A 24314-nucleotide genomic window follows, 5' to 3' on the forward strand; every position below is an offset into this window, starting at 1 on the left:
GACATTAAAGCAGCTTTTTTCTTCTCAGGACACAGTCCTATAATGGCCCCTGCAGTTATCAGGTAGGAACCCCTCCTGGTCCCAAGAATTACTATTTTTTATTAAGAGTGCATCATTAGACACACAGTCTGTCCTCCTGACTCCAGCGCCGTGTTGCACACAGGCTAATCAGGGCCAAGGCAGAGAGCTGCGAATCTCTTCCCCCTTCACATCTCCCCACAAATGTCTTCTCCACCGGACTCCAATCAAAGGGAGCAGAGGCCATTAGGCGGCTCTGGACCTCCTTTTCTTTATAATTACACCCTCCTGGACTGACCGAGCACCAGCTAGCCCTCTGCTATTTGTGGTAATTAGTCCAGAATGTGAGCTGTCAACATGCAAAAAAAATTGTGCCAGTAGGCCCACAACGCCACAGCCACCCCCACTGTGTTCAACAACAAGCACCTAGCCTCGGCCACTGGAATGCATTAACTTTCCCCTCTCCTTTTTTCCCTCGGCGACTCATGTCAAATCCAGGTCCCTCAGAACAAAATCTTAATAATTAACTGGCAAATTTTAACATGATTGCTTGTGACACACCTACTCTGGTAATTATTGCTTTGAGGCCATGTGCTAATGAAATTAATGCATTCATTGCCCCAACAAATTAGCATAACTCATACAAATGGCCCACATTTGAAACCTCGTTGCAAAGAGAAGACAACATGCTGGCAAAGATGCATCATCAAGAAAAGGAAAAACAAAATGGCTGGCATTGAAACGTGGACTGTGTGATGAGCACTTCATCCTCAGAGTCTAAATGGCTAAACCCTCTTAATGCTAACCATGGGTGATTGCAGTTATGCATTAAAGAGTGATAGCAGCACAGGACCAAATGATTATCACTATCATCATTACAGTCACTGACGATCTACATATACATCTCTCTGTGGAAATATTGAATGGCTGTGCCACTGCAGACATTAAAATGTTATTATACTGATGCATTAACTTACTGCAGCAAAGTTCATATCAATACACAGCAGAAGCTTCCCAACAATCATTCTCTAAATGGCACAGCTGCCACTCGCAGCATCCACCAGTGCTGCCACTAACCCCGTTCATGGCTGCTCGGTCACTCAGTGGGATGTCTCTCAGACATTTACTGCTCCACATTAATAATGGATGCCAATGCCATCGGTACAATGGACCAAGACAAGTGCAACGGTCAGTTAGAGACAGTAAGGAAGTGCAAGAAATGTCCCCTGTTAGGTAAAAGAAGGGCAGAGATGGTTGTAACACCGAAAAATGTGTTTGCCTGCAGCCAAATCCTGTCAGGGAAACAGAAGGAGATGACCTCCAATGAAACAACACTGAGCTACATTATTACAATCAGGTGAGAGTCTTCAACCTGGCGTGACAGCTCACCGTGTTTTCAACAAACTCTGTCTCTGGGATGAGCACGTTTAGTCAACTAAAGGATTAAATGTCACTTATTTATCTGGAATCATGAGTTATAGCCAGTTAGACTAGTTATTAATGACTTTACAAATATGTGATGTCATCAAAAAATGTCAGCTATATGTTTGTTTTAAGTTGTAGGCAAGGGGCAGCATCAGGTTAGTAAAAGTGAAGTCTGTGTGGAAGTGCTAAAAGTTGCTGTTCAGTGAGAATCCGCTTGAGGCTGGCTGAAGAAAAACAGTAAGTCACGTACACACCCAGCTTTAAAAAACAGACTTATACAGCATTAAAGGGATAGTTCAGTTTTTTTGAAGTGGGGTTGTATGAGCTCTATGTGACCACTAAGGACATTAGATACAGTAGAAAGTTGTCTCCTCTCCCTCAGTAAGACACAAACTTTAATCGATGGTGACGAGGAAATAGACGCTAACAGGGAAATACCGTACCAGATTCAAAGGTTATTTTCTCTGCCTACAAGAACTAAAATCAAAAAGTAATACCACAGTTTAAGAGTACGCTACATAAAATATTTTTTAAGTGCATTAAGTCTTTGGAAATATAAACATTTATCCGGACCTAACTAACTGGTCATGTGTCCTTCCGCGCAGCCCTAGTGCGCTCCGTCCCCTCCTCCTTCCAGCTGTAGGGAATGTAAACAAGCTATGCTTCCGGCGCCGGTTGTAGCCTCGTGTAAGTTTGATCAAGTATCGTAATTCTTTTGTTTGTACCCTAAGAATTGTTCAAAAATTCAAAATGAGTGACTATGACAGTGACGAAGAAGTTCCATTCACTTTGAAACCAAAAGGATACCTGTATGAGCCGGAGTAGCTACACAGAGCTGCTACAGATGGAGACTGAAAGGAATACAGAGGAAACATCCACGGACACTGTGGAAATATTATGTGTGTGTAGGTTGTGTCTTGTTAAACTAGCATGTGACCACTCAACTGAAGCATTGTGCAACCAGTACACACAAGCAAATGCTAACCTTTAGGGGGGACTCAAGGCTGGTGGTGCTAGCGCTGCTAATGTTAGCCACACTCTGCAGACCAGTTCAACCCGCAGACTCGACTGTGTCTCAATTCACATACTTCAGCACTTAGACTTACAATTTTGAGTGTGTCCACACTGACAGTATGGAAAAACGTATTGCACTTTGATTTCTCAGCGGGTGCACCCAAAATGGTCAAAAAGTTGAGTGAGAAAAGCTGGAAACTTCTATCACTTGGCAATTTAGCAGGAGGGACGGATCAAACAATGGATGACAGTTGTAATTAATAATTCCCAGGAGAACATGTGAATGGTTGTGAAATGTGATCACTGTTTTCATTAAGTGCAAAGCAGCAGTGTTTGATTCCCAAAGATAGTGAAAAAATGACAGAGGAGTCAGAAAAATCCCTTTCAAGATAAAAACTAGTTTGAATTGCACATTTTGCTGATTACTGTAAGAAAATGTAAACAAACAACAGTTACATTTTATTTTTAAAAAAATGAAATGAAAAGGTAAGAATTTCAGTTTTACATTTTAATGTTTTTTTTTGTGTGTTTTTAAATGTTTTTCACATTTCTTTGTCGCCGCAAGACTCCTGAGGTGACAAATTCAAGATAACTATGGTAACAGTAGCAGTAGATTAATTCATGTGGGTGTGCATGTGCCTGTAAGTTTTTGTGGTTTTTGGGCAGGTGTTGGGCTTGTCTGCACTGTATCTTGTTTACACTGTATTGTCTAGTGCATGTAGCAGCATGGGGGGCCTGTCCTCCAAGACAAGTTCCTCCTACAGGGGACCAAATAAATTCAAATTCATTAATTCGGTTTCAATACTTTTTGGCCTATTTTTGTTAGTTTTTGTGTAATTTTGGATGGTGTGCTCCCAGGGTAGGGGGTCAGGGGTTTCCAGCTCCACTATTTTGGATGTCAAGGGCTGTAAAGTTTGGGAAGCCCTGTCTCACGCCCAGAATACACCCAACCTCTGCGTGTTGACTGTAGGCCCTCATCTGTCAACTCACAGCGGCTACATGTTCAGTCCAGCATGCAACAGGACACAAGACAGATAACTGAGAGGTTGAGGAGTTCCTGCATTTCCCATCCTAATGATGATCCTCTTCTCATTCATGTTGGGCAAAAACATCAAACCTGTTGACAAGTGTTCTGGCTATACTCATTATCTTGGTTTGTCTTTGTTGTAAAGTGAAATACGATCCGGTTTTGACACAGTTTGTTTCATTTTGAAACTCATTTGGTGTTAAGAGGTGGTTTCTGCTCAATCTGCTTTTTGTAAATTCACGCAACACAGCTCCAGCATTCAGAAGAAATAGGGTGAACACATATCTGCTGCAACCTGCCGGAGCAGCTGGACGACGGAGCAGATCCAGTGTGAGTTGACATATTGACTTGAGTGGAAACAAGCCTGATCTGGTGCTGGAACGGCACAGAGCTGAACCAGAGATGGATCTGGTGTATTCTGGCCCTGAGATTAGTTTTAGTACCCAGTGGATCTTGTTATGAATGTTAATCAAAGCTTGTGATGGTTAAAAACCCACAGTGCAAAGATTTTTGATGATATGAGCAGCCTGTATCGTTATAAAGTGCTCTGCTTTGTGGCAAACAAGACTGTCCCCAAAATGGTGCTTTTACAGAATCGTAGCTTGGTGAAAAAAATAAATCTTCCTCAGAGAATCTTCACCTAATTTTCCTGATGCTGACTGAAGCTCTTTAACTCATGATTTCTGCATTTTAAAGAAATCAGAGCACCTTTAATTCCTGTGTCTGAAAACATAATAATCACCCTCATGTCACCTTCTGGGAACAGACACCGCACCCACAGCAGCTCCACGAGGAGACGAACACATTTACCCTGCATGAAAATAGTCAGAGGAGATTTCCCTTCAGACTAAATGTTTCATTTACCTTTCATCAGCGCTGGATTCAGTGTGTGTGTGTGCATGTGTGTGTTCTTTCATGTTTAAAATATCTTAAAATCCTGAAAGGTCGTTGTTAGAGTTACTGTGACATTTCCTCCCACGGCCTGGATTCTTCTCATACATACACACACACACACACACACACAAGCAGAGACAGCAAAGATCACATTTTCAACCCGCTGCTGTAGAGCAAACAATGAATAAAACACTCTGTCTCCAGCTTTTGATGCTTTGACCCACAGCACAAGCATGAATACATACAACACATCAACAGCATAGTCTCTAATCTCAGATGGTTAGTAATGCGACCACCTTGTCCAGCTTGCAACCCCATCTGTGGTGACACATCAGGCCCACCATTTCATAGGAATAAAGCCACAAACACGAGACACAATGTGTTGATGGAAAATTTGCATTAAACATGTTCCACGGGAAAGCGTGATTAATTTCTGCTCATGAAATGAATACAGATTTTGTCATTACATGGCTTATATCCTTTGCCAAATATTGTAATGTTTCTCCCTTCTTCTCCACAGCGAGCGTTCTGCTGCAATAATAAGGAATAAAAGACAGCTTAAAGCTCATAAGCAACACAACTGCTAGCAAATCAACTAAATCACAGAGCAAAACAAAGACCTGATTGCTCATTAGTATTATGGATCTGCTCAGCTTTAATCTGTTTTGTGAGATGCAGCCACTGTTTAATGACTTAAATGGTGTTTGTTTAAATGCGTTACGTACATTTCACAAAGGCAGATTAAAAGAATGAGACATCATCAAATGTCTCACTGAATCATTACAAAGCTGCCCTGAGGTTTTTCCACTTTTTTTGTCTTTATGATCATTGTTCACTCATCTGTTTTGAGAGTGTGACTTGAAGTGTTCACAAAAAAAGAAAGTGCTGTATGCTATGCAGCCCTCAGAAGTGAATTACCATCTCTCACTTCTGGAAATGTGAATAAAGTTTGACTCAACTTGACAAATGCACTTACCTTGGCTTTGCAGATAATGCATCGCAGCCTGTCGTCACTGCCACAGCCCTGTCAAGGAAACAAAACGTCAAAGGTTTTAGTGACGCTGAACCATGACTTCAACAATATGACATGTTTTATAAAGAAACAGACAACTGCAGATAAAACACAAAAGCAGATGAAAAAGGAGAAAGAAGTGAGATGGCCTGTTCCTATAGCTTGACATTCACCTCCTCAAAAATATATCTACACACTTAACAAGACAAATCATAGGCCCTGTGATTGGATGGCTCGGTAGCATTGAATTTAAGCTAGGCAGTGCATTGACAACATATTCTATCCCATCCAACATCTCCTCTCTTCTTGTCTTTGCAATAACCAGAGTATGATCTACTGCTGCTCAACATGTATCTGCTCCAAATTCAGTCTATCATGCATGGACAATCCACCTGGAGTCGCTTAGTTTACTTATGGTCAATCAAGCAGAGAAGGCAGAGGGAACTAGAGCAGGGGTCCCCAAACTTTTTCCCGTCAGGGCCAAACAACTTTTCCCTTCTCTGATGGGGGGCCAGGGTCAGTTAGTAAAAAAAAAGTGAGACGATCGCAGGGGTATCCAAACCTAAATGTTTATTGTTTCCCAGAAAGCCACGCATAACCAAATATTAACAACCTTTTCTGGGATCTTGACAGGAAAAAAATCTGAAAATAAATGATAACACTGTTAATGAAATATATAACACTATTTATGAAGTAAATAATAACTAAATAACCCCTTTCAGGTTTTTCACAGAAGAAAAAAGACCATGAAATATTGACTTTCTTGTAGACACCACTGTTTGCAGCTCTCTTATTAACTTCACTGTGAAAACCAGAAAGCACGCAGGCTAAGAAACCAAACTAAGTGAAACAACACCTACCAGCACAATACATTTCACTTTTTTTTTTTTTTTTTTTAAGGGAGGGGTTTCAGATAGGGCACAAACTACAGAAGGTTGGAAGAGGAAGTTATGTTCTATGCATGTCTAAGTCTCGATCACGTGGCCAGACTGAAAAAAAAAAAAAAAAATCATAATTTGCCTCTGGTATTGTTCAGGGGGCGGGGCAAAAAAAAAATATTGCTTTGGTGTGGTATTGCTGCGCAACAAAGAAACCTCAAAGCAGAAATAAGAAGTGCTCACAATGTCATCTGCCACTTTAATGTAGCTACAGTGTAGACTCAACAAAAAAGTATAAACCAGACTCAGAAGTGCCTTTATTTTGAAAGCAAGCAAAAGGTACACCCACCAGATAAATGTATCACAAAAAGTCAGTCAGTTTGTGCTTGGAAGGTTATTTCTTTGTTGTAACAATGCAGTGTTTCCCCTACCGTTTCATAGAGGGGGGGCCCGCCTCCACAACGGACCCCCCCCCCCCTTATAAATGAGGTCTATAACATGTTTTTTTAATCCAACAAATTAAATAGCCTTATGTTTTTTATCTATTTTTCATGATGGGATGTTGTTTGTAAATTGTTGGGCCCATATTTCTCCTCCCAGAACTTCAACGTTCGCGAAAGAGCACATGATCTTTAGGGAACTGTGATGTTCACAGATATACAAACACATGCGCACATTTACACACAAAAACAAACTCATTTCTTATAGCATAAAAAGTACAGTAAAAACTACCACAATACCACAAGAAACATCTCCCAGTGCTTACTCTGTGAAGATGCATACTGAAGTGGTGCAACAAATGCATATTTTGTTGAAAGGCAGTCGGCAGATTCAGCAGCACAAGAAAAATACAGTAGTCTGGAATTGTTTGTGTTGTGGTTTTTGTCCGGTTTGCGCATAGCAACTTAAGATGCTACAACAAAAGTATAGTGCGTATGAGCAAAGCAAAGCATGGCATAAGCGTTTCAGAAAAGTTCCATCCTGGAGGCCATTTTAAAAAGTTTCTGTTTTAGGTCAGCTAAAAAGCTATTTCAATGTAAATGAGAGGCCTCCACAAAGAGAGAAAGTCAGAGACAGGCCATGCAGGGGGCATGCCAAGAAAACAACACCCAAAGAAGACTGGGGCCTGTACTATGAAGCTGGATTAAGTCATCCAGGATAACTCTGCAACAGCTCGCTGAACTTCACCGGATCTCCATCATCCAGATCTGCTGCTACAAAACTCGTTATCAACTCGATAAGTGAATCTGGCTGGGATCTGTGCGTGTACACATAAAAAGGGCGTGGTTAGCGGCCCTGGAGCAATTTCCACAATGGAGAAGAGAGCAGCCTACTTTACGGCAGAGGAGCAGCAAATAATCCTGCAAAAAATATGAGGAGTACAGAAGTATTATCCAGGCCAGGAGCAACACGACTGCGGCCGCGAGAAGCCGGAGGGATTGCTGGCCAAAAATGGCCGACTCTGTGAATGTATAAATTTCCAAAATGCTGATATCAATAGACCCATCTCATCATGTGACGACACGGCAGTCAGGTCCTTATTCATTCATGTTGTCAGTCAGTGTGTGTGTGATCAGCATCATATCCGACCTCATAATTAGAAAGAGTCCACTTTCCTACAAATCCCAAGGAAAACGCTCATTATAGGCTGTTTGTATTGCAGATGCAATAGCAGTGGGGAAAAAAGGACATGGGAGCAAATAAAATAAAAATAAAAACATCCTTCAAAGTGCTCAGTATGAAAGATTCCATTTGCACACATTTCTACTTTTCCCTGACAATGTCTCAGTTATGATGATCAGTAAGATATTGTTTGTTCACAGCCCATAAGAAAAAATGTTGGGCCAAAAAACAGGGGGCAGTCCTGCACCGGAGGACTCCGGCTGAGCAAACTGGTGACTGAGCGGTCTTTCATGCCCGCCCGAGAGAACCGATTGGTCAGCGGGCGGTCTGTCACACCCCGTGAGCTCTTATCCTGGAACTTAACCTGCTCTGAACCAGGTTTGGCGTTCAGCATCAGTTACCAGGGCAACGTGTCTGGATAAAAAGAAATCCAGATTCGTAGTGGGGAAAACCTGAAACTTATCCAGGAAGTTATCTCTCTAAGAACTAATCCAGCTTCATAGTACAGGCTCCTATTTTGACACCGTCCATGGTCGCCTTGTTACTGCGCTTTTTTCAAACCCCTGCCCTCTAGCAGACATCGAGACACAGGAACAGTTAATTTCCTCGGGTCGTTACACAGATGAGGTTAAACCTGCCATAAACAATAATTCATATACCTCATATACAACTACTTTTTTCATTGCAATCTGCTCTATTTAACTTGAATGTGTTTAATTTTTTAATCAATATTTTTGTACAAAAGTTTTTATTTTTATTATTATTTTATTATTATTGTTATTGTTATTATTATTATTATTATTATTATTATTATTATTATTATCATGATTATTATTATTATTATTATTATTATTATTATTATTATTATTATTATTATTATTATTATTATTATTATTATTACTATTATTATTATTATTATTATTTTACCACTCAAGGTTTGTTTTCTATTTGTTATATTTAGTGTTTATATATAAATGTTCATACAGGGAGAGTGCAGATCCAACCAGAGACAAATTCCTTGTACTCATTTTTTACATAATTGTTTCTGATTCTGTTCCTCATCCTGTTGTCACTTAGGAACTGTAGACTGTTTTTTTCCATGTTCCTTTCAAACCTGGCTCCATTTCAAAGAGAATTAAACAGATTTTACAATGGGGTAAAATTTATTGTGTGTGGATGTACCTTTAGCTACCTTTCAAAATAAAAGCACATCTGTCATCAAATCAGGTAAATTAACTGTCGTCAGGGGGAGGGTCTTTCAAAGTAATCTTTCATTTAAATCTCAATCATAAACCAGGTTACATACTCCTATAGTTATTCTTCACAGAAATAAATAAAAATCTTAAACTCATAAACTAAGAGTCTTGATTTGTGCTGTGTCGTGACTTTAGTGGGGTGTTACGCCCTTGGCCTCATTGTTCTACAAAGTTCAAACCAAAGAGAAGAAACAAACATGACAACATTTCACCACAACAATCACACAATGGAATAACTAAGACAAAATGTCACAATATGGAGTTTTCTTAATTGCTGTTTTGAATTCTTCTTTCCATTGTTTCTGTTTTCACCTCTTCAGTTATCAATAAGTCAACATTCCCCACATTCGTTGATATTGTTTTTGTGTATGCACTTAATGATCCACTTCACATAACAGAACACCACATGACACAAAAATAACATGTTGACAATAATCTTCAAGCTGGTGCTAACTATCTGAAGATACCATTAACCAGAAAAAGCATTTGTACAAACAGGAACTGCCAAAGCCGCTGCTAATATGCATGGCATGTAGGAGCCCACTTTGATAGATGTTAATGGCATATAATTATAGAACACTGCTATTAGGCAATGTGATTTTATAAAGAGGACCATTGCCCCTGGCACTGTGGCCTGATTGCTGTGAGTGTTGGGCTAATGAATGTAAACCAAGTCTGTTTGCAGTGATGAGAATTATCAACCCATGAGAGAGACAGAGCGCGAGGGGATAAGAGGGTTGGATGTGTGTGTGTGTGTGTGTGTTTGTGTGTGTGTGTGTGTGTGTGTGTGTGTGTGTGTGTGTGTGTGTGTGGGAAGGGGGGGGCTTACTTTTCACACCACTTGCAATTAAACAGAGCTATAAGCATGCACACTCACAGTCAAGGGCATACTTGCCGACACACCATCCGCGCGCAAAAACATCAAATGTGAAAAAACACATCAACAAAATGCTGCATGTCATCTTGGAAGCATGTTTTTCATCCGTTCACACTTTATCAACTATGAAATCGTCGCTTTATTTAGCTGTTAAGTTGTTAGCCTTACTCTCACTTCCTCTTGGATGTGTTGTGTTTCAGCTGGGTGGGATTACAGCAATTCTTCTGCAGACCACTTTAACCATTAACTTCACGAGATAGAAACCAGATGTGATAAAATGGAAAACCTATTTATCTGTTGGGATAGCGAGTGTATGGCATTACTTTCCAAAAAGCCTGCAGTCCTTGCTCTGTATTTTCTCAAGCCTTCGTTGGGTTGGGCAGTGAGACACACCAGGCCACACTCGACTGGTGCAGTACGAGCAATACAGTCCTCCCATGCCCTTGTACTTTCTGCTGCGAGGGGTTTCACCCCTCTAGGAATGCACTCCCTATAATGAGGGTCAGGGGTCAAAGTGCTGCCTCGCCTGGAGGCCGGGATCTCCTAGGCACACTCAGTCACTGACTCTGTCCCTATATTTAAATCCTGCCTCAGGACATGTTTTTCAAAGGGCATCTCCTAACTAGTTCCTGGTTACTAATTAGTTTTGTGCCATGCTATTTGTCTTTGGGAACCTGGGAAGGAGAGGGCGGGGGGTACAAATGAGGCAGTCTAAAAAAAGATAGCGTATGGTTAGCCTCAGTGCAGATGATAATCGCTCCGATAGTCCTCTGCTGCGAACACACTTAAATACGTCTCAACAGTCGCGGAAATGAATGCCAGCACAGTTTTGTCGTCCTTGACTCAGCGAGCCCGCTGTTTAGTGACAACATCTGTGTGATCGTGTTGTGGATGAAATTAAATAAAGACAAGGAATTTGGCCTTTTGTGTTCAAGCTGCTTTTTAGGAGTGCTAACGGTGCGTGCTATCACTCCCAGCTGGCTAGCTCCCTCTCGTTCTCTCTCACAAGTCAAATCATTATTGGATTACATTTTCTGGCTTCATAAAATGCGGTTAAGAGCCACTTTAGACATATGTGCATGACCTGCTTTCCAGAGATGGCTATCAGAGCAAAAGTGACAGGTCAATTGCTGATTTCTGTTCTGTAAAAGGGAGAGGGCCTCCCTACCCTGAGCACTCTAAAAGGTCGCACACTCTCTCCCCCTCTCTCTTTCACTCTGTCTGCTTCCCTCACACACACACTCACACACACACAAAAACTAAAGTAGTCTTGTAGCATGAGCGCACACTCCAAGCAGAGAGTGGGCTCCATGTGTGTGTGAGTGCGTCTGCTTCATAAGTGCAGGCTTGTGTGTCTGTATATAATTGTATAGTGGGAAGACACACACTTAATGGAAGTGGCTCTTCACTCTGACAGCTGGGTGGTGCAGATGAAAGGTCTGCTGTAGCATGTTGTCTACCACTTGTGGAGTATCAAAAGAGAGGCAAAGCTCACAGGCGTGAACTGCTCCACAGAGAGCATTTCAAAGTCATGAGCACTTTTATCTCCCAACAATGTATAATGGCATCACGCAAACATTAACCAGATTAATTGTGATGTACAGTGAAGTTCACTTGAGATTCACTTTGTTTGGATACAGATCTGGATGTTATTATCCAGAGTTAACTCGCACTGCAGCAGACCTTCAACGGAGACAAACAGATCTTGTCCATGAGTGATACAGATTGATTTCATTTTCTTTGCCTGCTTTCTGGACATCCAAAGTTGATTTTGGTCGCTTGAGTATTGCCCTCAATAAGGCTGGGTGCCATGCAAGATCCAGATGTATGATGGCAAGAGTTAATGCACAACTTTTAAACTGTCTCTTCATTAGTCCCCTAATTTTTGATTGCATAACTACACTGGGCAATAAATCCAGCTCTGTGGATGGACATTTGTAGTGTACGTAGAAAACAACATCTTCCAATGTCATCTTCTAAAAAAATCTCGGTTTATGGCACCGCTGCATCCTGGAACTGGTCAGAACCAAGAAAGTATTGGTCGGATGTGAACAAACAGCGCCCCTGTTGGTATACAGCTTTAAAATGTTGTCTCATTTCTAGTGCTGTAAGGCGATTAAAAATATTAATCAAATTAATTACAGGATTTGTAATTAATTAACCTAATTAATTGCATTTTAATCTCATATCTGCTTAAGGTCCCAAAATAAAGAATTTGAATTCCCGGACATTAAAATTACATTAAAAGACATTAAAAAAAACAATAAGGGGGGAATGTATACAACACATTTTTAGGTACCCTGATGCATAAGGAACACATGAAAAAAGTTTTATGGTTCTATCTTCACACATTCCTGCACCTTAGATAAGCTGATTTGATTTTTAGAACGTTTTTGCTTCTGTCACTTTTTTACTCAATGTGGACGTATTTTTTACTGCAATATGAGCTTCTTCTATGAGGTCAGGAGAACCAGGGCTAAAGGCTAAAAACTTTGAGGAACTATGTACAAAACACTTTTTTCAAGTCTTGGATCAAAGAAAAGTGAAGTATTTTCAGTTTAACATGCTCTGAACACACAAACTGTTGCTCATTGGTGCAGAGCAGCCCCAAGCTGAAACATGACACCAGAAGGATGGATGCAAATTTTCAAAGAATTCTTTAGATTTAAATACAGGATATATATCGATCATTCAGGGCTTGTTTAATGCAGTAAAGAGTGTAGAATTATCTGTTTTTTACAGAATTGATCTTGAGCAAACGGTCTGCAGATTTTCAAAAAGGACGTGTGAATACACGCGATGTGGACGGCAGTCACAAATCACTCTCGCTTCCCTCCCACCAGCATGTTGCTGACGTCACGTGTGATACATTCAGGGACCGTCGGAAATTTGAAAATCTGACGAGAACACCTCTTTTTCCAAGTAGGACAAACGGTTTGTGATACCATACATTTAAAAATAAGTGCGTCCTTGAACGCCCCGCGCGTTTGGGATCCAGATTAATCTGCGTTAATTTTTATAACGCGTCAATTTGCGGTGTAATTAATTTATCTAATTAACGCGTTAAAATGACAGCCCTACTCATTTCATAAAAGTAGGGTGTGCAGGAATTTTGGTTACTTGTTAGTAAACACAACATCCAAACTGGGCTCCTCCTCCTTGGCTCAGTGCCAGCAACAACCCACACCCACTGCCTCTGACCAAAGCTACGTGACGTGGTGCTAGCCAAGCAACCACCAGCAGCATTGTATTTCTACGTGCGAGAGACCTCATAGCCAAGCACCTGACTTGGCATGTTAGCATAAGCTAATCATAAGTATTTCACATAAACCTGGTTAGCAGAAAGCTAACTTGCATCACTCTTCATCCTGCTCTCTAAATGCCTGAAAGCGTGTGAAAGTCGAGCCAAGCTTCACCCTCATTCAGTAATAAGCTTTATCTATTTGCTGTTTTGTTCCACTTTGGTTGTTTTTGTTTCTCCATGCTACGTCCAATATCGGAGCAGCTCAGGATAGCTTCTTCTACTCGCTAATCAACAGGAAAAGCCACTTTCTCACTGGGCCTGCTTTGATTGGCTGATGTAACCACACTTACTCTTTGCCCAGAAACATCCCGATACAACCAAAACTTCATCATACAGGCAGAGGAGAGGGTTCGAGGCAGACACAGACACTGACACATATGTATAGAGGCCAAGAAGTGACAATTTAGCAGGATTAGTCCTGTAAAAGTCGACATTTTATTTTTCAGACCCTCCAGACTCTACCTTTAAAGACGCTGTAAAGAGTATTTGTTTGTCCTTGATTGCAGTGACACCTTTGGCTGGAATCAGTAGTTATTCTGGGATAAAGACTCTGTTTCCCATGAGCACCATCACCCACTGTCTCAAAGATATGACTATTATGTTTTCAAGCAAATAAATGTAGAGCAGATCTTTCTTTAACTTTACTTTTCTTTCCTCTGAACAACTTTTCCCAGGATGCAAAGTGACAAAGTAATGCATTTATTTGTAGTTACCTAAAGCTACTGTTTAAAACATGACAACAATCGAAGTTTGTAAACTCAGTTTGAAGTTTAGACACATAAACTGGCTTCATTCAAGAGAGAATTCTTTCCACAGATTGTACAAGAGGACATAAGAGCTACGTTATCATACAGAATATTGTATACATTATGTTTTGCGTCTGGGTATGCACTCAGAAAACTTTAAAGTATCAAGCTGTGTGAAGTTTAAACAAAAATGCGGAGGAGGAAAAAGCTTTTAACTTCATGTTCATAATTTGGCTGAAGTGAAAATTCCTCCATCCTCTTATTTCTTCGCCGTCTTTTCATTTATTTTTCACTCGTGGGAGAATACTTATACAACAGCAATTATATATATTTTGTGCAAATCTTATAGCCGCGGCAGTTGGCTGGAAATTAACAGAGTTGGAGTAATTAGCATGAGCAATAATGAGTATCATAACTGCACGGAAGACAAATGTATGCCACCCACATAAAACTTACACTTCATTAAGCAAGAAGAGTGTAAAAGAGCTTCTCTGCAAAGTGTAAAAACATCTTATCAGTGAACGCTGTATCAATACTACTCCTGATTCAAAGAGTGCTACAGGTGTTAATGAGCAGTTTTACGTTAGGTGACAGGTGTGTGGTGAACAATCGCTCCTTAGATTTCTTCCAATCTATTATGAAGAGCTCCTGAATGTTCCAGCCTCAGTGTTTCAACTGTTGAACAATGACGTGTTATCATTGTTAGCAACTCTCATTAAAATTAATTGGTATTGCTCTTTGAAAGAAAGCTCATTACCTTAAGGCAAACAGCATTGTTTTGTCTCAATGAGGAATGCTTACACTGCAAACACATTCAGTCACAGGAAGAACTCCAACACAGACATTTTCCTGTCTTTACATCCAGACACACAGAAATCCTAAATACCAAGGTTTCCCTTCCTTACCCTCTGGATCCAAGTGGACAGACACACGTGATGAGCAAGTAGATTCTTGCAGTCACAAAAATTCCTCAGTGGGTCACTGGCTTTCACTTCAGCATCCCTGCAGATGAAGCACTCTGACGTCTCTGCAGGAGAGGAGGAGAACGCCGAGGTTATGAAATAGTTAAAACATGATTCTACATCAAACGATAATCAAAGCCACTGAGATTCAGAGCTGTTCAGGAAATGTTAACTGACTTACAATTGCCACTTAGTCATATATTTATATATCATATCTGAGTGTTTATAGCACATGCAGTAGAGCTCCTTGACTTTTGTTTTTGTTCCCAGTGGAAACAGCAGCTCGCGCCTGTGGTTTACAGATAACCGTGGCAGGCTGACATTGTTGACAAGACAACAAACACACTTAATGCAGAGGTGAGACTGACACTAAAGAATAACACTCAGTTTAAATTTAGATGTTTTCCACTGCTGGTATCCTCTTCAGTGTTTGGTGTAGGTTTTCTTTCTCTAGTTTTTTTTCCAGATGAAAACAAAAAAAAACTTTAATTCAAACTTTTATACCAAAAGGCAGATACCTATATATATATATCAGTGTTTCCCATTAATTAATGAGACTGTGGCGGCCCGCCACAGTCTCATTTGGCCCCGCCACAGTCTCATATGGAGAAAAAATACGATCCGTCACTCGGTCAGATCATTGCACAGCTGTAATTTCCTACCGCACGTAAACAAGCAAGAACAAGAGTGCGCGCGCACTGGTCACGCTCATACACGTCGCTGATACGTTTGACGCAAACCAGATTCCAGAGACACTGGAGCGGGGAGTCTGACTCTGAGGTACGTGCAACGTCTTTTTTGGGCATTAGCGCTCATGCTAACTGCAGCCGTGGCCACAGTAGCTCACTGCGCTGTCTGCCTCCCTTCACTGGTAGAGGACCGGCTGCACCGCGCACGTGTCGGTTCCAGACTTTCAATGACGAGAGAGACCACACTGTTTTAATATCATAGCGCATTCAGAGTCAGTGCAGGCACACAGTACAATCACCTGTTACCATCCCAACGAGCTGACGCGGCTTATTATTTCATAGTCTCCTCTCCTGGGGCCTCATTTTTTACAGCGTGTAAAAGTCCTCTTAAGTTTCACTTACGACGAAAAGGCAAAACGTGCATACGACCAAAATATATACACTCTATTCAGATCTATCAAACTCTGTGTACACACGGCTGCACGCTATTCCCTGTGATAAACCACACCGCGCCGAGAACAGCGTAAATGCGGTGACTTGAACACACCTCGTTTCCCGCCTTCAGCACGCCCGAACATAACCATACATGGTCAATACAAATCAGTACGTGCATATTAAGTAGCCATGTGCGCTGTGGGATTTTTATAGTGACATCAGCGTAAGATGGTGAACACAACATACGGAGAGAGCATGGAAGAAGCTGAATTTCTCTCAAAGCCAGATACACAGCAATATCAGGAAATATCAGTCAGAAAATGATCTTGCATTGATTTAGGCTAAATTTTGTGATGAAGTGGGCCTCAGCAAATTTAGGCATCTTTATTTATTTAGACTATTTTCTGCAGTCACTGTAGAAAAAAAAATAATGAAAACACAACGGACAACAGAGAAGAAGAATAACGGTAGGCTACAGTCTCAGTAGCCTGATAACGGATTACAGATCTCGGGAAATAGTGTAAATAACCTGTTGTTGAAATGCTGTTCAGTAAATTTTTCAAAATATTGTGAGTAAGTGAGTTTTTGGTTTTGTTTCTGAATCAAATTTAAAATATTTCTGATATGCCTTTGTAAGTTCTTATTTATCAGCGTACGTTCATGTCCATGGTCCCAAACTGCACTTACTGTAAGGGCGATACATCGCGCTTAAAATCGTACACACACATTAAAACCGCCGAGGGTCAGCGACTCTGCCACCACAGTCTCTTAAAATCCTGTGGGAAACACTGTATATATATATATATATATATATATATAGAGAGAGAGAGAGAGAGAGAGTCCTCTAAGCAATAAAAAAAAAAAAAAAAAACAACTTAGCATTTTTATTCTTTAGTATATAACCTTTTAATGCTGAGTTCATGTCCAGCATGGAAAATCACCTACTCTTCTACTCCCTCGCAGTCACAAGGATGGGTTTAGGTATCTAAACATGGTACCTTTTGATTTTAGATGCATCGGTACCTGGAGCTTTTGACAGAATTTGGTTGGTACCTCCAAAAGTACCTAATTTGGTACCCATCCCTAGTCTATCTATTATCTAGATAGATAGATAGATAGATAGATAGATAGATAGATAGATAGATAGATAGATAGATAGATAGATAGATAGATAGATAGATAGATAGATAGATAGATAGATAGATAGATAGATAGATAGATAGATAGACAGGAAATTTAATTTAATATCAGTAAAACTTTTCATATTCTTTTATTTTGAAATCTAAATGAAATTATCAGCATTTCAACATAATTAGCTAGCTACCCAAAAGCAAACCAACACTTCAACAGATTCCACAATTATTTAAAAAAAGAAAGGAAGAAAAGAGCCACACCTTTTTTTGCCAGTGCGATATGATCCTTCAATTTTGAGTCCAGCTTACCCTGTCTGTATTCTATTTCACATAATCACTGTACATTATCCCTTACACTCAAGAGATTTTTGTTTACCTCCTTTACAGAATAATAAAAGTTGCTGCACTTGTGCTTTAGTGATTTGGTTCAAGCTCCAATAAATTTCTACTTTATATCAGAAAAAAAAAGAAGTTTACAGCTAAATTCACCAAGTACAGCTGCTGGTTACTTATTTGTAGTTTATATGGTCCCATTCAGTCAGTAGATAAAAGACTAAGCAGCCTGCTGTGGCTGCAAAAGCAGATGTGAGAAGTGGTTGTGAAACTAAAATGGGGAAGTTGGCGATCATTTAACCAAACAACGAACCGAAAAATGCAATCATGACTGATTCTGTGGAATCACAGGATCAGGTGACTTTGGGTTTATGTTCTGATAAAACCACTGATTACAGCAGCTATGGATAGTGTTTTTTTTACACTGGCTTGATTATACTGATGTTAGGCTGGATAATCTTTTATTTCTCAATACTTTTTTTTCTCTTAAATCTTTTTGCAAATCCTTTACAACTCCTGTGAAAGAACTCGTAAAATCTAAACAGAGAAACCAAAACGTGCCAAAGCTGGTCCTGCTGAAGATTCTGGTTGTAACTGGTGTATAAAGATGAATCATTTCATCACATTGTTCTCTGTCTTCACAGGGTTCACCGTCTGCTGAAAAGATGACTAATAACTTTAATAACACAACCGGTTGTGGTTTAATTAGAGGAACACATAAAAGAGAGGAGGGGAGGTGGATGCACCACGTGCTACACACTGGGCTCCAGGTCACAGCCCAGAGCTCAGGTCCACCATGAGATCCATTCAGACTAAGACTAACCAACTCCAGCACTATCTCTGTCAGGATGATTTTTGATGCTAATTACCTGACAGTAGCTGGAAGCCTCGTGTTGGTCTCACCCTATAAAAAACATTTTGGAGGCAGCAGCGAGGGCCTGCTGTCATCTGCTCACTCGCCTGGCTGTGGGATAAACTGCTGCCTCAGAAGCTCCTGTCTCTTTCAGGCTTCTTGTTGAACCAGATTGCTTCAGGTGAGGATCTATTTCCAGATGAAAAATCTTTTAATCAAAAGCTGTTTTTTTTTAATGTAGCCCATCAGGTTCTGTGTAAGCAGATTTTATTACTGACCAGGCATATATCTCATCTTTCATTAATATCTCCAAGACAAGCCAGGAAACTTTCCCTCTCTTCTCAGCACACAGTTTTCAGGCATCTTCAGGGTAATATGTGGTGTCTTGCTGCCACTACCTTTACCTGCCTGTTCCTTACACCAGCCACCATGCTCACAAATAGAAATCAACCTGGTGAGATGCTTTCCAACATCCAGAGAGTGTCAGAATTAATATGTTTGCATCTTTTCAGTCTGCTTGTCAGACAAAATACCAGGTTTAGCCGGTTTTCACTCATTGTCAAAATAACTTGTTATGTGTAGAAGAGCTTGCAGAAATAATGGAGCCATGCAGGGACAAAAACATATAGAGTGTGACAGTTCAGCAAAAAGCAGTGTGAATGCCTCTACAGCCTGACCGAAAATATTCCCAAACTCACTGTGATGGCAGGTTCACCAATTATACCAACAAGTCCTTTTCAACGTTTCATTCCCTGGAATCTGTACCGCTTTTACCATCATTATGGCAAGCCCTGAGGCACTTCTGCAGCTAAATAACAGATGTACTGCTGCTGGCGGGAGGAAAATAACTAGAAAACAACATTACAACAGAGATGTAAACACACGGCAGCGTCAATTGTAGCTGAGCTGACACATCTGCGTGATCTGTGACTCCCATAATTAACTGTCAATGGTGACGGTGTTCAGGAGCGTTTCACATGAAGGTGAGTGCTCGTCTAACAGGAAGAAGTCAGACCCTCGACATGCTTTAGCAGCTAACAAAACTTCTCCGTGCTGCAGCAGCAGCAGCTGTAGCAGCTTGAGGTTGTGTTGTTTTCACGCAGAACGATGTTGAAAGCTAAGTTCATCGTTGGAATCGCTGATCTCACAGTCACAAAGGAGAATGTACCAACAAGATCTCTGTCACAGACTCTGTTTATTCTACTCCGACTGCCTGAAAACAGCTTTAGTTGTGGGTGTCTGTCAGAGATGTTTTAATTCCCTGCTGTACGGTATCAGGAGGATGAATCATGCTAAAAACAGGAGAAAAGAAGCTGGGAGTGGATGAGTTGGAGGCAGAGTACAGTAGCATACAGTAAACAAACGAGGGAAATGCCAGATTGAGATAATTTAATTGTCCGTTGCATTGCTAACGACCTCATTAACGAAAGAATGATGGGAAATCAGCATGGTCCAGGGCGAGGAACCGCCTGTGTGACAGCCATCTGGTTACAATGGGGGGAGGGGTTGGGTGGGGGCTGGGGGATTGGTAAGTTAACACCACAGCCATCAGGAATACCAAGAACAGGCCAAGAGCACCTCTAGATGGAAGGAGGAGAAGGTGTACTAGCAGGTGGAGCACACTGTTTAATTTTAACATGAACTTCTGTGTCTGGTTTTTAAGCTTAGTGTGCTGAAAGCCACAAAAATGGAAATTTAGAAAATCTAGGAAGTATGGTTAACCTCTTCAGTAACCCAGAGCTATCAGTCATTGTGTCTTTATGGCTTCTATTCTTTACTCTATTAGATGTCTCTTAGTTTTATTGCTTTGCTTTTTCTTGCTTCTGTTGTTATACATTTTATCATTTAATGGAGCTTCTGTGATGTGCATTAGTCTCTAAATCCTCTCGACATCCGACCAACCATTCATTACAATTACAGTGGCATATATATATATATATATATATATATATATATATATATATATTTATATATTTTTATATATATATATATATATATATATATATATATATAAACACACATATTAATCATTTGTCAATCTTCTGTCTTTATGTAAAGCACTTTGAGCTGCAATTGAATTTGTATGAACTGTGCTATATAAATAAACTTTGATTGATTGATTGATTGCTTATCTGCTTGTGTTGATGTTTTAAAGGAATAGTTTGCTTTTTTAAGTGTTTTTGTGATAGGTGCAAGTTAGGAGTGTGTATTACTAATTGGCTTGGCCCTTGTATTTAGGAACCAGGGGGCACTGGTAAGAAAATGGGCTCTATACAGTAACAGACATGTTCAATTTAACAACAAAATTAAGCTTTTTTTTTTTTTGAGAAATTTAACTAGGGATGGGTACCTTTTACATGCGAAACAATACGGTACCAATGCCCGGTACCTGGCAATCGGTATCGGTACTCAACGGTACCAATTTCGGTACTTTTTTGTTTTTATGTGGGAAAAAATTATAAATTTGTTTAATAATAAATATAACATTTTTTCAATTTATTTCTATTTTTTTTATTTATTCTTCAATATATAACCCTGCAATGCTGTGTTCATGACCAGCATGGAAAATTGCCTATTCTTCCACTCCCTCACAGTCACAAGGATGAATTTAAACATGGTACCTTTTGATCTAATGTGAATTGGTACTCAGTACCTTTGGCAGAATTCAGTTGGTACCTATAAAAGAACCTTATTTGGTATCCATCCCTAAATTTAACAAATATTTATGATCAAAGTGCTGATATAAATTTGTGGGATTGGCATTTCATGCAAAAGTACGATTTGATCGTTACTGAAAACAACTTGCTGATCAACCAAATATTTCCCGTCCTCCCTGCAGACGTTGTTGAAGGCTACGTATGAGACTCATGAATGGGTAAGATCTACCTATATATAGTAATTTTGCCAGCACAGTTGGCACTTCACCTCATTTTTTTCCAAAAGGTGTCTCCTTAAACCTTTTGGTGCCGCAGAAATTTCTGTCCTATCCTCCAATTCTTAATCTCTTGGACTTCACATGTTTTATAGATGACTGGGGCTTGTGCTTCCTCAAGTTATCTGGAATATTTTTATATTATTCTGAAAGCTCTTTTTTTCCTGTTGTAGGAGACAGAGGATTTGCAAAACCACAACAGAAGTTAAAATAGGTAAACTTTAGTGGTTTTCTAACAGATGTTTATCCAAACTGGACATGATGCCAACATGATTCTTAAAGCTAAATATATGATGACACATCACGGATAAATATTATAGAAACATGAATACCAAGAAGGAGATGACAAAGTGAGACCACTATGAAGCTATGTGTGTCATAGCTGAGGTTAAAAAACAAAACATTGTTTTATTTACTTCTACAACTTTTCTGTTAGTTGGGATAACCATCTGTCAGCAAACTGTTAAACTTGACCTATTCATGTTTAAAACCGCCATAAATGTGGAGGTCACTTCATAAAGCCTCATACTTTCTCCATTTCAAAGGATGCAAAGTTTAAAGCTGCACTCCAAGTCCTATGTTTCAATATTTTGTAATTGAAGATACAAAATAAAAACACTATCCTGGATATTTTCTCTGTCTAAATTGCCGTTTAATACTATCTTGAACTGAATTATCCCTGTGCAGTTTGTAGATCAGGTCTATTTTCCAGTTTGTGGCCTTGAAGTCTGTGCAGAAACAGCACAGTCGACTCAGGAAGCGTCTTCTGCACGCAGAGGAAACAAACATTGCCATTTAACAGTTTCACTGACTGATGGCTCTTTTTATATCTGGAGTAATACACATTTGATGTTCAAAATCAGATTTACTGATTAAAAGGAAACAGTTAAGAGTTTCAGTTGATGTTCAATATGAACTTCTGTACATACGTACCTATGAGTAAACTTCTGCAGGAGTCAGCTGGAGACAGTGATCTGTACTCACTGCCCATGTTTCAGTCTCTGTTGTGGCTGTGAGACGATTCTTTCCACTCACTCCTGAGAAGCTCCAAATTCCAGCAGTTTGCTCCACTTCCTGTTAGCATTCCTTTGTGTTCTCCCGCTGGGGTTATATGAGCACTCAGAGACCAATCAATGTGTCAAAAAAAGAGTTTATCACTACTTTCTGTATTTTCTATTACTGCTCTCACTCAGCTGAACGCTCTGTGTTTTTGTTTTTGAGGAAGTGGTTTAAGATCGGCCAATCACAGCAGCGCACGGCGGGCACGTCAGAACAGGAAGCCGCATGGGGGGAAAAAAAGAAAAAAAAGAAAAAGACTCTGTGGTCTCTCTAACAAGACTGCTCAGAAATAGATGCTATGACTCATCAGGAAATAGGTGATTTCAGAACACAAAGGTACATTGTGTTTAGTTTGAGAGTGTGTATCTATTATTTATGAAAAAATAATCTAAGACAGAAAAGATTTCAAAATAAAGAGAAGCATGAAAGAGCAGAGATCACTCCTCTTAAAACACAACACTGTGTTGCAATGAGACATCATGTACGCTCACTGCTGGGAAATGACAAACAGATTCAGGAATTTCCCAATCCTTCGACATACTGACTGAATACAATCACCAAAGGAAGTTTCCTCATTAACAGCTGTGGTTTCTCGGTGCCATTCCACTCTGACATGTTCGAGTCACAACAGCCTCCTGCCTCGAAACAGGTCTCATTAAGATGAAAAAAAAACAGTATTTTAGGATTACATCAGTAAAATACAGTTTAATGATTCCTCCCAGGGCCAAATTCATTTTTAAGAGTCTGATTCAGGGCTTTTTAAAAGATTAATCATTCAAAACACTGTATGTACTTTTTTTTTAGTTCTACCATCGGAAAATTCTCTAGCTTCTAATTTATTCATAAGTTTTTAAGTTTCTGATCTTTTTTCTCCAACTCCTGACATAATTCATTGTATATCATTAAAGCAGCAACCAATAAAGGTGAGAAGAGAAGCTACTTCAGAAGTGCAAAAAAAAAAACCCTGCAGTTTCCTGAGTGTCCACTAGAGGCTGCCTCCAAAGGTGAACATTTTTCCCATTTGGTCTCATGTTAGAATGGTTATTTTTACCACACAGATGAACATGTTTACAGTCTGGTCTAGAAAACAGTTTTTAAGATAAAATTAGGGATTAGTGTGAAATACAGATTTGCATAATAAGGGGGGCCGCTTATCTAACAGACGGACGCTAAGCAGCTATGTGACAGGAGGCCAAAGGCCCTCCTCAGTAGAGCTGATTAAGTGGTTAGGCCAATTGCTCTGGTCAATTATTAGTTTTTTTTTTAATGAACTTGTATAAGCAGTTTAAAAACAAAACAAATATCTGCAGACATTGCAGGCAGCCTCGCTAGTTAGCTGAACAATATCAACGTCCGTTTGTATGGTAACAGTTTTACAACCTAAATGATGACAAATCAAATTAAAAACTGGTGTTGAATATTTATTCTAGCAATGTGCTTGGATTAATTCAGTAAATTATACTGCTGACATAATGTCAGTCATGTTCTCAAACCTACAGCATGTGTCTTATTATTTCATGAACTAATTAAAAACCCTGTAAAGAAAGTTACTGGCTAAGACAATCATGTAACCATGATTACTTTTCAGCTTTTTCTTTTCAAAAGTCTTCAGATTTTATTTTCTTATAGGTTGAATCAAATTAGATAAGAGTGTTAGTTTGCACGTGAAAGTGAGTTTTCTAACCAAAGACTTGTAGGTACAAATCAGAGGTATGAATAGTGTTATATGAGAAATAATCTAAGTTTAATGCTGTCAACAACAAAAAAAAAACAAAACAAAAAAAAACACTAAAATGTTCTAACTTAAATTTTCAGGGTTATAACATTGATCATGTCTGTGCAAC

At 39.7% G+C, this 24314-nt stretch overlaps 1 protein-coding gene across 1 annotated transcript in view; it reads right to left on the reverse strand.

Annotated features, from left to right (window-relative positions):
- LOC141789115 (uncharacterized) overlaps nucleotides 1-22616 on the reverse strand; it is a 114165-nt gene extending 91549 nt beyond the window's left edge. The window contains exons 1-3 of the mRNA XM_074668426.1: nucleotides 22345-22616; nucleotides 14980-15101; nucleotides 5355-5402 (exon numbers count right to left, since the gene is read on the reverse strand). Coding sequence (XP_074524527.1) covers nucleotides 5355-5402; nucleotides 14980-15101; nucleotides 22345-22402 — 228 coding nt within the window. The 5' untranslated portion in view covers nucleotides 22403-22616. The remainder of the gene's footprint in view (nucleotides 1-5354; nucleotides 5403-14979; nucleotides 15102-22344) is intronic.
- Nucleotides 22617-24314: the final 1698 nt, after the last annotated feature.

The sequence above is a fragment of the Halichoeres trimaculatus genome, unplaced genomic scaffold, assembly GCF_033239565.1.
Source record: "Halichoeres trimaculatus isolate MK-OKI-2021-1 unplaced genomic scaffold, fHalTri1.1 fHalTri1_scaffold_4, whole genome shotgun sequence".
In the NCBI taxonomy this organism is placed as follows: Eukaryota; Metazoa; Chordata; class Actinopteri; order Labriformes; family Labridae; genus Halichoeres; species Halichoeres trimaculatus.